Here is a 13,814-nt window from a genome sequence, read left to right on the forward strand (position 1 = left end):
GGGCCATAGAACAGAAGAATTTAATTGTCAGATCAGATTTCCTATGATTCTGGACCTAAAATCTTTATATTTAATAGAGTCCACTCTGCTGTGATTGGATCATCCATACATCATCCTCTTGACCTTCACAGTCTGACCAATTTATGGTCAGGTGTATATCTAGATTCGTCAGCCCCTGTAAAACATGCTGTGTGATTTCGTCTTTATGAAGAAAAATGTGTAAGCTCCTGGAGGCTAATAACATTAAAAATATAATTTAAAATTATAATTGGGAGCTCCAAAAATAAATTCAGGTTGAAACTTAAAATGCCTGGAAAACATTTTTTATTGGATATGAGTTCTAATGTAATCAAGAAGAGTCCATGGAAAATGGCTGTCTCATATTAACATAGCTGGTGGATGTTTGTCCAATCCTCTTGAGTAGTGTTCAAAATCATTTGCACCTACTAGCATGTGATCAAAGTATCTACTCTCCTTTTATCCACTCCCCCAGAATAAACTGAATTAAGCCCATTTTTGCTTTTCTTTTTTTGGAGACGGAGTCTCACTCTGTCACCAGGCTGGAATACAGTGGCGTGATCTCAGCTCACCGCAACCTGCACCTCCTGGGTTCAAGCGATTCTCCTGCCTCAGCCTGCCATGTAGCTGGGATTACAGGTGCCTACCACCATGTCCAGCTAAATTTTGTATTTTTAGTTAGAGACAGGGTTTCACCATGTTGGCAGGATGGTCTCAATCTCTTGACCCTTGTGATCCATCTGCCTGGGCCTCCCAAAGTGCTGGGATTACAGGCATGCACCACCACACCCAGCCTGCTTTTCTTTTGTTTGTTTCTTAAGCGAAAATAGGCTGAAAAGACAGATGACAGATCATGAATCAGTGGCATTTGTTGCAGAGCCTCTTCATGGTGAGGCAGATACAGTAATTTTGGAAATGCCTAACATGCAAACTGTGTGGGCCAGGGTGAGATCAGAGGCCAGGCTGGCTCAAGGTGAACCCCGTACTGAGTCCTCAATAGGGTCACGAAGTCCAACCAGGACAATTTCCCTTTCATAATAAAACAGTGGCTTGGTAAGCTAACAGTAACTTGAAGATCTCAAGATCTTATACACCGAATTTTGAGAATAAAGTCACAATGTGCTAATTTCCTGCAGGAATGGACAGACCACAAGTTACGCTGGAATCCTGATGATTATGGTGGGATCCATTCCATTAAAGTTCCATCAGAATCTCTGTGGCTTCCTGACATAGTTCTCTTTGAAAAGTAAGTATCACATTGTTTCTTACTTATAGGGAAAAAAATAAAAAATAAATATTTAAAGAAGTAAAAAGAAAAAGGAAAGTAAAATCACAAAAGAAAATGAAATTGGTCAATTAACACTAGGAATAGAAAATTCTGATTCAGGCAAAATACTTTAAAAAATTCAACTTTAAATGATGAAATAATTGTTTCTTTTAAAACAATTGCCTGATGTTGTGGTAGAAAAGCCATAAAATAGAAATAGTCAATGCTAGGAAAAAAAAAACTAGCACATGCTCCACCGGCTGCTAAGGTGAAACTGCTTTGATTGCAGCGCTGACGGCCGTTTCGAAGGCTCCCTGATGACCAAGGTCATTGTGAAATCAAACGGAACCGTTGTCTGGACCCCTCCCGCCAGCTACAAAAGCTCCTGCACCATGGACGTCACGTTTTTCCCGTTCGACCGGCAGAACTGTTCGATGAAGTTTGGATCCTGGACTTACGATGGCACCATGGTCGACCTCATTTTGATCAATGAAAATGTTGACAGAAAAGAATTCTTCGACAATGGAGAATGGGAAATACTGAACGCAAAGGGGATGAAGGGGAACAGAAGGGACGGCGTGTACTCTTATCCCTTTATCACCTATTCCTTCGTCCTGAGACGCCTGCCTTTATTCTATACCCTCTTTCTCATCATCCCCTGTCTGGGTCTGTCTTTCCTAACAGTTCTTGTGTTCTATTTACCTTCTGATGAAGGAGAAAAACTTTCATTATCCACATCGGTCTTGGTTTCTCTGACAGTTTTCCTTTTAGTGATTGAAGAAATCATCCCATCGTCTTCCAAAGTCATTCCTCTCATTGGAGAGTACCTGCTGTTCATCATGATTTTCGTGACTCTGTCCATCATTGTAACCGTGTTTGTCATTAACGTTCATCATAGATCTTCTTCCACTTACCAGCCCATGGCCCCCTGGGTTAAGAGGCTCTTTCTGCAGAAACTTCCAAAGTTACTTTGCATGAAAGACCACGTAGATCGCTACTCAATTCCAGAGAAAGAGGAGAGTCAACCAGTAGTGAAAAGCAAAGTCCTTGAAAAAAAGAAACATAAACAGCTTAGTGATGGAGAAAAAGTTCTGGTTGCTTTTTTGGAAAAAGCTGCTGATTCCATTAGGTACATTTCAAGCCATGTGAAGAAAGAACATTTTATCAGCCAGGTGAGTAAACTGGTATTCCTGATAATGCCACCATAGAGGTGAACCAAAGACAAATATTTTGACTGCTGTTTATACATATAACATTTAAAGCAAGCCCTGACATGACATAGCAATTTTTGTATGAATTTTTAGGAAGTAATTCATAAAAGATAGGGAGCAAAAGTGAAGCAACTGTTAATTAAGTGCACTGTTTGTTATAATTAGCCTCAATTCTCTATTAAATAATTACACATTTTAAGTTGATTATCCTGGTCTCTGGTAATTTATCTCCCATTTTGCATGGGATTATAGATACGTTCAACCACAGTATTTAGAAATGAAAGACCAGAAAGAATCAGAATATAAAATTTAGTGTTACGACACGTATTTTGGTGAGGAAAGAGGATGTGATTATTTAATTTACAGATTTTTTTTTCCGAAGTGTGGACCAGGCACAGTGGCTCATACCTGTAGTCCTAGTACTTTGGGAGGCTGAGGCGAGTAGATCACTTGAGTCCAGGAGATCAAGACCAGCCTGGGCAACATAGTGAGACCCTGTCTCTACAAAAAAATTAAAAATTAACTGGGTGTGGGTGGGCATGTGTCTTAACACTTTGGGAGGCCGAGGCAGGAGGATCACTTAAGGACACAATTTGAGACCAGCCTGGGCAATTGAAGCAAGACCCCCATCTCAGGAAAAAAAAAAGGAGAATGAGAAGGAGAAACAAAGGTAGTGTGGGAAGAGTGTGAATTTCAGACTGAAAACAGTCCTGGGCTCAATCCTATTCTGAATGACTTAGACAAGTTATTTAGACTCAGTTTTCTGAACCATACCTTGAAAGGTTTGTATGAAGATTAAGTCACATAAAATAAAAATATGCACAGTGTGACCAGCACACAGGGGCTCAGCTTTGTTCTGTAAGCAGTCAAGTGTGAATTCACACCATTCTAAATCTCATCCTCCTTTTTTTTTTGAGAGAGAGTCTTACTCTTATCACACAGGCTGGAGTGTAGTGGCACAATCTCAGCTCACTGCAACCTCTGCCTCCTGGGCTCAAGCGATTCTCAGCCTCCAGAGTAGCTGGGACTACAGGTGTGCACTACTGTGCCCGGCTAATTTTTTTTTTTTTTTTTAAGTAGAGATGGGATTTCACCATGTTGGCCAGGCTGGTCTCAAACTCCTGATTTCATGTGATCCACCACCTTGGCCCCCCAAGGTGTTGGGATTACAGGTGTGAGCCACCATGCCTAGCCCATCCTTCTAAACAGTCCTTCCCTAGTGGAATGAAAATAGTATTTGATGTGCAAATATTCAGCGTAATAAAGTGATCTGTTGCCTAAAGCAAGTTACATTTTTTTTTTTTTTGAGACGGAGTTTCGCTAATGTTACCCAGACTGGAGTGCAATAGCAAGATCTCGGCTCACTGCAACTTCTGCCTCCTGGGTTCAAGCAATTCTCCTGCCTCAGCCTCCCGAGTGGCTGGGACTACAAGCATGGACCACCATGCCCAGCTAATTTTTGTATTTTTAGTAGAGACGGGGTTTCACCTTGTTGACCAGGATGGTCTCAATCTCCTGACCTCGTGATCCACCCGCCTCAGCCTCCCAAAGTGCTGGGATTATAGGCGTGAGCCACCACACCCGGCTACATATTTTCAATTTATATAATAACTTCAATTTATAGAGTTTATTTTATTCTAAAATTGATGAAGATTAGTGCCAAGAGCCTGATCCCATAAACAAACTGATGAAAGAATTTTTTTAGAAATACCCTTCTATATTTTATCTTGCATTCACAGACACTGCCTCATATATATCCTCTCTCATATATCCTGTTATGTTTTTCATCCATTTAAAATTTTTTTTAAAACCACTAGTAATGTGACTGCTGCTAGACAGACATTCAGCTGTCAATTTGGAGGTTTTTTTGTTTGTTTCTTTACATCTTTTAAAAATATTAATACAGGCCAGGCACGGTTGCTCACACCTGGAATCCCAGCACTTTGGGAAGCCAAGGCAGGCAGATCACCTGAGGTCAGGAGTTCAGGACCAGGCTGGCCAACATGGAGAAACCCTGTCTCTACTAAAAATACAAAAATTAGCTCGGCATGGTGTTACACACCTGTAGTCCCACCCGGGAGGCTAAGGCAGGAGAATCACTTGAATCTGGGAGGCAGAGCTTGCAGTGAGCTGAGATTGCACCACTGCACTCCAGCCTGAGCAACAGAGCAAGGCTCCGTCTCAAAAAATCAATCAATCAATCAATTAAATAAATAAATAGGCCAGGCGTGGTGGCTCACGCCTGTAATCCCAGCACTTTGGGAGGCCAAGGCAGGTGGATCACAAGGTCAGGAGTTCAAGACAAGACTGGCCAACATGGTGAAACCCCGTCTCTACTAAAAAACACAAAAATTAGCTGGGCATGATGGCTTGTGCAATCCCAGCTACTTGGGAGGCTGAGGTAGGAGAAATGCTTGAACCAGGACCCGGGAGGCGGAGGTTGCAGTGAGCCAAGATCATGCCACTGCACTCCAGCCTGGGCTACAGAGCAAGACTCCATCTCAAAAATAAGTAAACAAACAAATATAAAGATTTAAATGGTTCTTCCCCCTACCCCCCGCTCCCTGAGACAGAGGACATTTTTTTTCTCTAGAAGGATGAGGACTCCCCTTCCTTTTAGACTTCCGCAGCCTGGTAGCTTGTTCGTGCTCTGACTTCATGTTTATGGACCTGCTGCCCACTCGCTGCACCTCTGTTCCTAATAAAGGCACTCAGTCTCCTCTCCCTCATGAATTTCTGTCTTGTCCTGTTGGGTTCTCCTCCTTGGCTGTGCCCTTCCTTCTGGAACTGCAGCACAGCTGGAGTGGAAGAAAAGAAAGCCTGTGACAGTTGGCCACAAACGCTCCTAAATTACAAATTTGTGATTCTTTTCATACGTGTATCAGGAAGCACCCTAGTAAGATATACTGGCTTTTTATTCATGTACAAATTAGACTTTTCCCATTCTGATCAGTAACGTTTACATATGCAGACAGAATTCTATTGTTTCTATTTTTCTTCTTCAGTGCTGATGAGTGTTCCAAGCTGTTTTCTTTGGGCACAATTAGGGAAATCCCTGAAAGAACCTGAACCTGTACTGTGGTTGGGACATTACATGCTTTTGAAAACAAGTAAATGCTATAAATATGAATGTTACTCTTTTTAAATCCCTTGAGATGAATTCAGGACAGTTGCTCAGTGTCTTGAATGAAGGGCATCTTTTTCTCTTTTGCAGGTAGTACAAGACTGGAAATTCGTCGCTCAAGTTCTAGACCGAATCTTCCTGTGGCTCTTTCTGATAGTGTCAGTTACAGGCTCAGTTCTGATTTTTACCCCTGCTTTGAAGATGTGGCTACATAGTTACCATTAGGAATTTAAAAGACATAAAGACTAGATTACACGTTAGAACTGACATCTGACTGTCGCACAGACAGAATCTAAATGCACGAGCTTGTTCTACAAACCCCGATCACATAGTCTTCGTGGAAATGGAACACCCCCTCACCAGAGAAGCTCTAGAAAATGTGCTCATTTGTGGTTGCTGTCAGAGTGAGCTGCTTTGAAGGAAAGTGGAACCTCCTCAGGCCCCTGCCTTGGCTTCCCGAGACATTCAGGGAAGGATCATAAATCCAGGCTTGGCCTCATAGCCAGAGTGCACGAAAAGGTGTTGCCACTTGGTGGACAAACACCTCCTGGAAGTAGCAGGCCTTGGTGGGGGGAGGGGAGATCCACCTGGAGTTTAAGGCAGTCTCTGCATCTAGCTATCTGTGTGGGCAGAGCCTGGATCTCCCACCTGCCCTGTCCTCCTGGGGCTCTGTTGTGCTTCTGTAGTGATGGGCCAGGCAAATCTCAACAAGGATTTGGGGATTACACTGACAGGACAGCTGGCACTGCACATTTAGTAACACAGATTCCAAGACGCTTGGCCTACTGAGGCAGGTTATTCATGGTTTATTCACAGCATGATAAGACTTTCAGATGGTGAAACTGGAGCCCACTGTGAGCTGTCACTTGCTTTGAGGTCATGCATACCAAAATAACTCACAATAGAAACAAAGTCCTTTGCTGCCAGAAGTGCATTCATTAATACTCATTATCTTTTCCTAGCAAACTAGGGTACAGAGCATTCTCTGATAATGGTTTCTGATGTCACCTCCTCTAATCAGATCCATACCAGCAGTATCCCCTAGGCTCCCCATTCTGCTTCCCTGTCTCCTGGCACCTGGGTGGACTTCACCCCCACCCACCATCATTCCTTCTGTAGGACTCTGAGGGGAGTCTGCTCAGGTTCTTCTTGCCTTCCAAAATTGCTGCTGCCGCCAAATCCTTCCTGAATTTTAGCTTAAAGCAATTGTTCTCTTTGCCCAGTTATAAATCCAAATTCCTCTCTGGAGTACTTTTAGGCATGGCTCTTGCAAGCAGTTTGCAATCCAGGGCACCGTGGTGGCTCACACCTGTCACCCTAGCAGTTTGAGAGGTCAAACCAGCAGGATTGCTTGAGGCCAGGAGTTTGAGACCAGCTTGGTCTCTACAGCAAGACCCTGTCTCTACAAAAAATTAAAATTTTAAAAATTTTAAATGGTGATATATGCCTATAGTCGCAGCTACTCAAGAGGCTGAAATTCCCATTTCAGGATCATTTGAGTCCAGGAGTTGGAGGCTGCAGTGAGCTATTATTGCTCCACTGCATTCCAGCCTGTGCGACAGAGCAAGACCCAGTCTCTTAAAAAAAATCTAAGTGGCCAGGTGCAGTGGCTCACACCTGTAATCCCAGCACTTTGGGAGGCCCAGGCAGGTGGGTCATGAGGTCAGGAGTTCGAGACCATCCTGACTAATACAGTGAAACCTTCGTCTTTCCTAAAAATACAAAAAATTAGTCGGGTGTGGTGGCCACACACCTGTAATCCCAGCTACTCTGAAGGCTGAGGCAGGAGAATTGCTTGAACCCAGAAGGTTGAGTTTGCAGTGAGCCAAGATTATGCCTCTGCACTCCAGCCTGGGAGACAGGGCAAGACTCTGTCTCAAAAAAAAAAAAAAAATCTAAGCATGAAACATCTTCACATATTGTTACCACTAATGTATTTTGTCTTATTAATGCCATTTAGTTTGTGTTTTCTGTATAACGTTTTCTTGTTCTTACATCTTTTTCAGCCTTGGTCAACTTTGTAGTTTGTCCATTCCTTCTTTACTTTTAGTGGCTTGAAACTCACATGTCCACTTTTATTAATTTATTAATAAACATTCAAATTTTTTAAATCATTGTTGAGAATTAGTGTGTTTGGCTGCCACTTTCTATACAAAATAATTCCTTTAGGACCCTCACTACCCCTCACCTCCATTTCACTTTTATCACTTTCCACATTTTTTTTTTTTTTTTTTTTTTTTTTTTTGAGACAGAGTTTCGCTCTTGTTACCCAGGCTGGAGTGCAATGGCACGATCTCAGCTCACCGCAACCTCTGCCTCCTGGGTTCAAGCAATTCTGCCTCAGCCTTCCGAGTAGCTGGGATTACAGGCACGCGCCACCATGCCCAGCTAATTTTTGTATTTTTAGCAGAGACGGGGTTTCACCATGTTGACCAGGATGGTCTTGAACTCTTGACTTCGTGATCCACCCACCTCGGCCTCCCAAAGTGCTGGGATTATAGGGGTGAGCCACCGCGCCCGGCCTCCACATTTTTTTTTAATCATCCAGAATTTTAGTTCTAGATGATTTATTTTTATATTATGTGTTCCTTTCCCTAAGAACCATGTATTGACCACACATGTTGTCCACAACTACATGGCAAACAATTTTCTTTGTTTATCACTTTTTTATCTTAAACATTCCTCCTTTTCTGCTTCATTTGTTCCATTATTTCAGAGGAACGTGTCTTCAAGCAATTCTTTCAGGAAGTATTTGAATGTGGTGACCTTCCTGAACGCTTGCTTTTCTGAAATTGTAATTGATTTTGCCCTCACATTTAAATAATGGATGGGCTGGGCATGGAATTCTGGTTCAAAATTATTTTCCCTCAGAGCTTTGCAAACATCATTTTATAATATCCTGTGCTCTAGATGAGAAGCATGCTGGGGTTGATTCTCATTCCTTACTTGATAGGTCCTTCTAGGGTTTCAGTTTCCCAGTCAGTAATAAGAAGTATTGATGAAAACAGTCAAACTCTGTAAAATATTTGAAGAGATGTATTCTGAGCCAAATATGAATGACTGTGACCTGGGACACACCCCTCAGGAGATCTTGAGGACAGGTGCACAAGGTGGTCAGGGCACAGTCTAGTTTTACACATTTTAGGGAGACAGCAGACATCAATCAAATGCATGTAAGGTTTGCGATGGTTCTATCTGGAAATACATGTAAGGTTTGCAATGTGTAAGGGCAGGACAACTCAAAGCACTGTGGGCAGAGAGGGTTTTCAAGTCATAGGTAGATTTTAAATTTTTCTGATTGGCAATTGATTGAAAGAGTGAATATCCGGCCGGGCACGGTGGCTCAAGCCTGTAATCCCAGCACTTTGGGAGGCCAAGGCAGGTGGATCACGAGGTCAAGAGATCGAGACCATCCTGGTCAACATGGTGAAACCCCGTCTCTACTACAAATACAAAAAATTAGCTGGGCATGGTGGCGCGTGCCTGTAATGCCAGCTACTCAGGAGGCTGAAGCAGGAGAATTGCCTGAACCCAGGAGGCGGAGGTTGCGGTGAGCCGAGATCGTGCCATTGCACTCCAGCCTGGGTAACAAGAGTGAAACTCAGTCTCTAAAAAAAGAGTGAATATCAGTAGAAAGGAATGTCTGGTTGACAATGAGCGTTGTGGAGTCCAAGGTTTTATCATGTAGATGAAGCCTCCAAGTGCTGGCTTCAGAGAAAAGAGATTGCAAATGTTTCTTAGCAGACTTGAGATCTGTGTTGATGTTAATGCTACACTGAAGATAGTACTGTTGTGAGGTCCCTGTTTGGGGCACTATCTGGTCTGAGTTAAGAATAGGATAACAGAAGAGGCAGTTAATCTATCACAGTGATCAGTGATTGGAAGAGGGAGGACTGGTCTTTCCTAGTCAATGACAGAGCAAGGACAATGAGGAAGAGTTAAGCTATAATCTAAGAAACAGAAGTTACAGCAATGTGAGGCCATATAACTCAGCCACATCTCTCTCAAAGCTTAAAGCATTTGAGGGTTTCTAACAGCTCTTAAATTTTCTTTATTTTCACAATGAAGATACTAATTTTAGAAAAATATCTTTAGATCTGAATTCAGTTTCAAATTTTGAAAAAATAGCAGCATGAGCCAGGTGGGGTAGCTTATCCCTGTAAATCCAGCCACATGGGAGGCTGAAACAGGAGGATCACTTGTGCCTAGGAGTTGAAGGTTGCAGTGAGCTGTGACTTCCGCTGCACTCCAGCCTGGAGCAGCAGAGTGAGTCACATCTCTAAAACATAAAACAAAACAAAGTTTTGGAGTGCAATGGCGCGATCTCAGCTCACCGCAACCTCCGTCTCCTGGGTTCAAGCAATTCTCCTGCCTCAGCCTCCCAAGTAGCTGGGACTACTGGCATGCGCCACCATGCCCAGCTAATTTTTGTATTTTTAGTAGAGATGGGGTTTCACCACGTTGACCAGGATGGTCTTGATCTCTTGACCTCGTGATCCACCCGCCTCGACCTCCCAAAGTGCTGGGATTATAGGCGTGAGCCACCGTGCCCGGCCCATAAAAAAATTTAAAAAGGGAAAATACCAGCATGAAACATCTTCTACAGCAAGATTCTTTCTGATCAGACACAGATTCAGAAAAGATTAAGCCTTCACATGTGAGCATGCAGCCCAGAGAAGATAATACTAGTTCCAAACACAGAACAAACCGAATGTTTATATAACATAATAACCTTAAGGAAGTAACCACAAAAGATCCCTCTAAAGCAAAGACATTTTAATTCCAAATGTATAGCAAGAAAAATCTGTATGCAGAATTTGCTAACTAATCCCAAGAAGTGAAAGTTACAAGACCAATTTCTCTCTGTACCACACGTGTGAGTGTGGGACACGGATGTGTGCAGGCACACACATGGGCCACAGAGAGCTGTCCACGTTGTGTGCAGCCTTCAGATTTCTGTTCATACCCCCCCCCCACCCTCCTGAAGCCTTCACAGAACACATGGCCCCCACTGGGCTCCCTGTGTTGGAAAGCCAGTGACGTTTCTAGGGTATGCTGTATGGTTTAGAATATCATTTCTCTATGATTTTATTAAGTGAACTCACATTCTTAGCTATACCAGCATATTCTCCATTATACCCCCAACAATATCTAATAAAGAGCTTAGTCCACAGTCAAAGCTTAATTGATATTTGTTGATTAATTAAACCAGAGGCCGGGTGCGGTGGCTCAAGCCTGTAATCCCAGCACTTTGGGAGGCCGAGGTGGGTGGATCACGAGGTCAAGAGATCGAGACCGAGACCATCCTGGTCAACATGGTGAAACCCCATCTCTACTAAAAATACAAAAAAATTAGCTGGCCATGGTGGTGTGTGCCTGTAATCCCAGCTACTCAGGAGGCTGTGGCAGGAGAATTGCCTGAACCCAGGAGGCAGAGGTTCCGGTGAGCCGAGATGGCGCCGCTGCACTCCAGCCTGGGTGACAAGAGCGAAACTCCATCTCAAAAAAAAAAATTAAACCAGATACCAGGAATTTGGGATGGAGCTGTCTAAAACGGGGACAAATGTGTTCTCTTCCTCAGCCCCTCCAAATATTTCTAACTGTGTGTGTGTGTGTGTGTGTGTGTGTGTGTAATTTTCAGTATGCACCTTAAAATACGTTTCCTTACATTAAAACAATCTCCAAAATACTATTATCATACTTAGTAAAATTGATAATTCTACATTCAAGCTCCCCATCTCAAAAACATGTTAGATATAGTGAACCTCAAGTTTCTCTTCAAAGAATCATTATGTCAGTATGTTCAGCTCTCTTATTCTTTAATTCTCTATTTTAAAGCTTAATTTCCTTGTAGTTCTGGTAAACAACCTCCTCCACCATTTCTTTTTTTTTTTTTTTTTTCAAATACACTTTTATTTTCTGTTTTCCTTCCTCACATACAGAACTCCTCCACACACCGCACTTCTTGCAGCTATGAAGTCACTTGATGTTGGCCAGGTACCATTTTATCCCTAAAATTTTGTTGACATCAAAATATGATAGTTGACCAGTGTTACATCCATAAAATATTTACATAGCACAGCATATTAGGCTTTAGACATTTGGCAATTAGACCACATAAAAACAGGACAAGACCCCCATCCTACATGTTTGGAATCAGGTATTCACCGGTCCCTATCTGGCGACTGTACACTGTTCAAAGGGCAGCAGAGGCAACAGGCAGTTACTTCAGAGGACACTGAACACTATGACCTGGAAGCACGTTATGATGTTACCCAGTGTCATGTACCACACACCTTTCTCCAAGGTGGTCTCAACTCTAGAATGGCAGGTCCAGCTGATACAAAGTGCAGACAGACAACACAACATTTACTCTGTGGAGATATCCTACTTGTACTATGCATGTGCTGTGATTTTGAACATAACTCGTCCCAAAAACTTGTCACGATCATCCAGGCTTTTTAGGTTAGGCGATCCATCAATCTTGCACTCAACTGTTACTTCTTTCTCAGCACTGTTGGGAGCCAAGGTGACCTGAACAGCAACTAATGGCTGTAGATACCCTACATGCAGTTTTTTCCCATAATATGGGAAATATTTTAAGTCTATCATTCCATTATGAGGATAAGTTGTTATATTTGTTTGATCTTCATTCTTCAAAACACAATCTATCCTTGGCACTCCTTCAGGCTTTAATCCAATTATTCTGTTCATTTTCACAAGAATACAAGGTTTTCCTTTAGAATAGCCAAAATTAGGATCACTCATACCGCTGCATGCTTGAAGTAACAAAAGAGGAAACTGACATGCAACATAAACGGGACCCTTCTGTTCAAAAAGTGCTCCATCAGGACAGGTTGTGAGGTTCTTCTGTTCTTCTAAAGTATATGGTTTTAGAAACTTCTTAAGGTCTGCAATGTACCCTGCATAGGAAGTTGGGTCAGACACACTGAATGTGTATTCCAATGCAGTCACTGGTTTTGGAAAAACCATAAGTCCTGGGCTAGGAATCTGGTCACGATATTTTGGAACCTCATCGTTGAGAGTCTGAAGCATAACCCACATCGTGAATGAGAAGAGTGCAGCCAGGAACCCATAAAAAACTAGGTAGAAGAGCAAGATCAAACCCCAGCTCTTGGCGGTGCGCCCCAGGAACTCTCCGGTGGTCGGGTTGTAAATGAAGAGCTTCCACTCGGCCAGGCACTGGTTGAGGGACTTTTTCTCGTTCTTCGTCATGGTGTGCGCACGGACGGCTGGGGGAGCGGCGGCCGCGGGGATGGAGGTGGCGAGGGCAGCGGAGGCGCGTCCCAGCTCCGGCGGCGCAGCCGGGCGACGGGAGGGGAGGGTGGGACAGCCAAGAACACCTCCGCGTTACAGGGAGTACTCAAGCCGACCTCCTCCACCATTTCTTTTTTTTTTTTTTTTTTTTTTTTTTTTGAGACGGAGTTTCACTCTTGTTGCCCAGGCTGGAGTGCAATGGCGTGATCTCGGCTCACCGCAACCTCCGCCTCCTGGGTTCAGGCAATTCTCCTGCCTCAACCTCCTGAGTAGCTGGGATTACAGGCACGCACCACCATGCCCAGCTAATTTTTTGTATTTTTAGTAGAGACGGGGTTTCACCATGTTGACCAGAATGGTCTTGATCTCTTGACCTCGTGATCCACCCGCCTCGGCCTCCCAAAGTGCTGGGATTACAGGCTTGAGCCACCGCGCCCAGCCCCTCCTCCACCATTTCTAATCAGTAGTTCACATCTGTTTCCCCAGCCCCCAGCTCCGTCCTGACTCGTCCCAGTCACCTGCTTCAGTCACCTGCTCTGGTCACCTTCTTTGACCTGGGTCACCTTCTTTGACCTGGTCACCCCGTAACCATCCTTCCCTCCAGACCACCCACCCTGCCACTCCAGCTCGGACCCCTGCTCTCTTTAAAACAGCCAATTGGGATTAGTCTAGTTTGTGCAGTCTAACCCTAGCCAATAATGACACAGCAGGAGGGGCAACCCCCGTCAGGCATAAGTAAGTACCCCTTTTCCTCCCTTGTCCAAATGTGCACTCACCATTGCTCCATCTGTGTGCGGCACCCTTCAATATTAGTAAATTGCCTTGCTGAGAAAATTTATATTTGAGTGCTACTTCTTTTGCAGCATCAAAAATTCTACTTATAACACATCCTAATTTGATATTTAGTTTGTCTCAA

The 13,814-nt window shown here is 43.5% G+C and overlaps 1 protein-coding gene and 1 pseudogene across 8 annotated transcripts in view; one reads left to right on the plus strand and one right to left on the minus strand.

The window, feature by feature from the left end:
* CHRNB3 (cholinergic receptor nicotinic beta 3 subunit) overlaps positions 1-7,731 on the plus strand; it is a 99,512-nt gene extending 91,781 nt beyond the window's left edge. For all 8 annotated transcript variants that reach the window (XM_002757015.6, XM_078347653.1, XM_078347651.1 and 5 more), the window contains 3 exons: positions 1,155-1,264; positions 1,575-2,457; positions 5,711-7,731. In XM_002757015.6, the coding sequence (XP_002757061.1) occupies positions 1,155-1,264; positions 1,575-2,457; positions 5,711-5,845 (1,128 nt within the window). In that variant the 3' untranslated portion in view covers positions 5,846-7,731. The remainder of the gene's footprint in view (positions 1-1,154; positions 1,265-1,574; positions 2,458-5,710) is intronic.
* Positions 7,732-11,499: 3,768 nt separating this feature from the next.
* LOC100395978 (ATPase, Na+/K+ transporting, beta 3 polypeptide pseudogene) lies at positions 11,500-12,972 on the minus strand (annotated as a pseudogene).
* Between the last annotated feature and the right edge of the window lie 842 nt (positions 12,973-13,814).

Source organism: Callithrix jacchus, chromosome 13, assembly GCF_049354715.1.
Source record: "Callithrix jacchus isolate 240 chromosome 13, calJac240_pri, whole genome shotgun sequence".
NCBI lineage: Eukaryota > Metazoa > Chordata > Mammalia > Primates > Cebidae > Callithrix > Callithrix jacchus.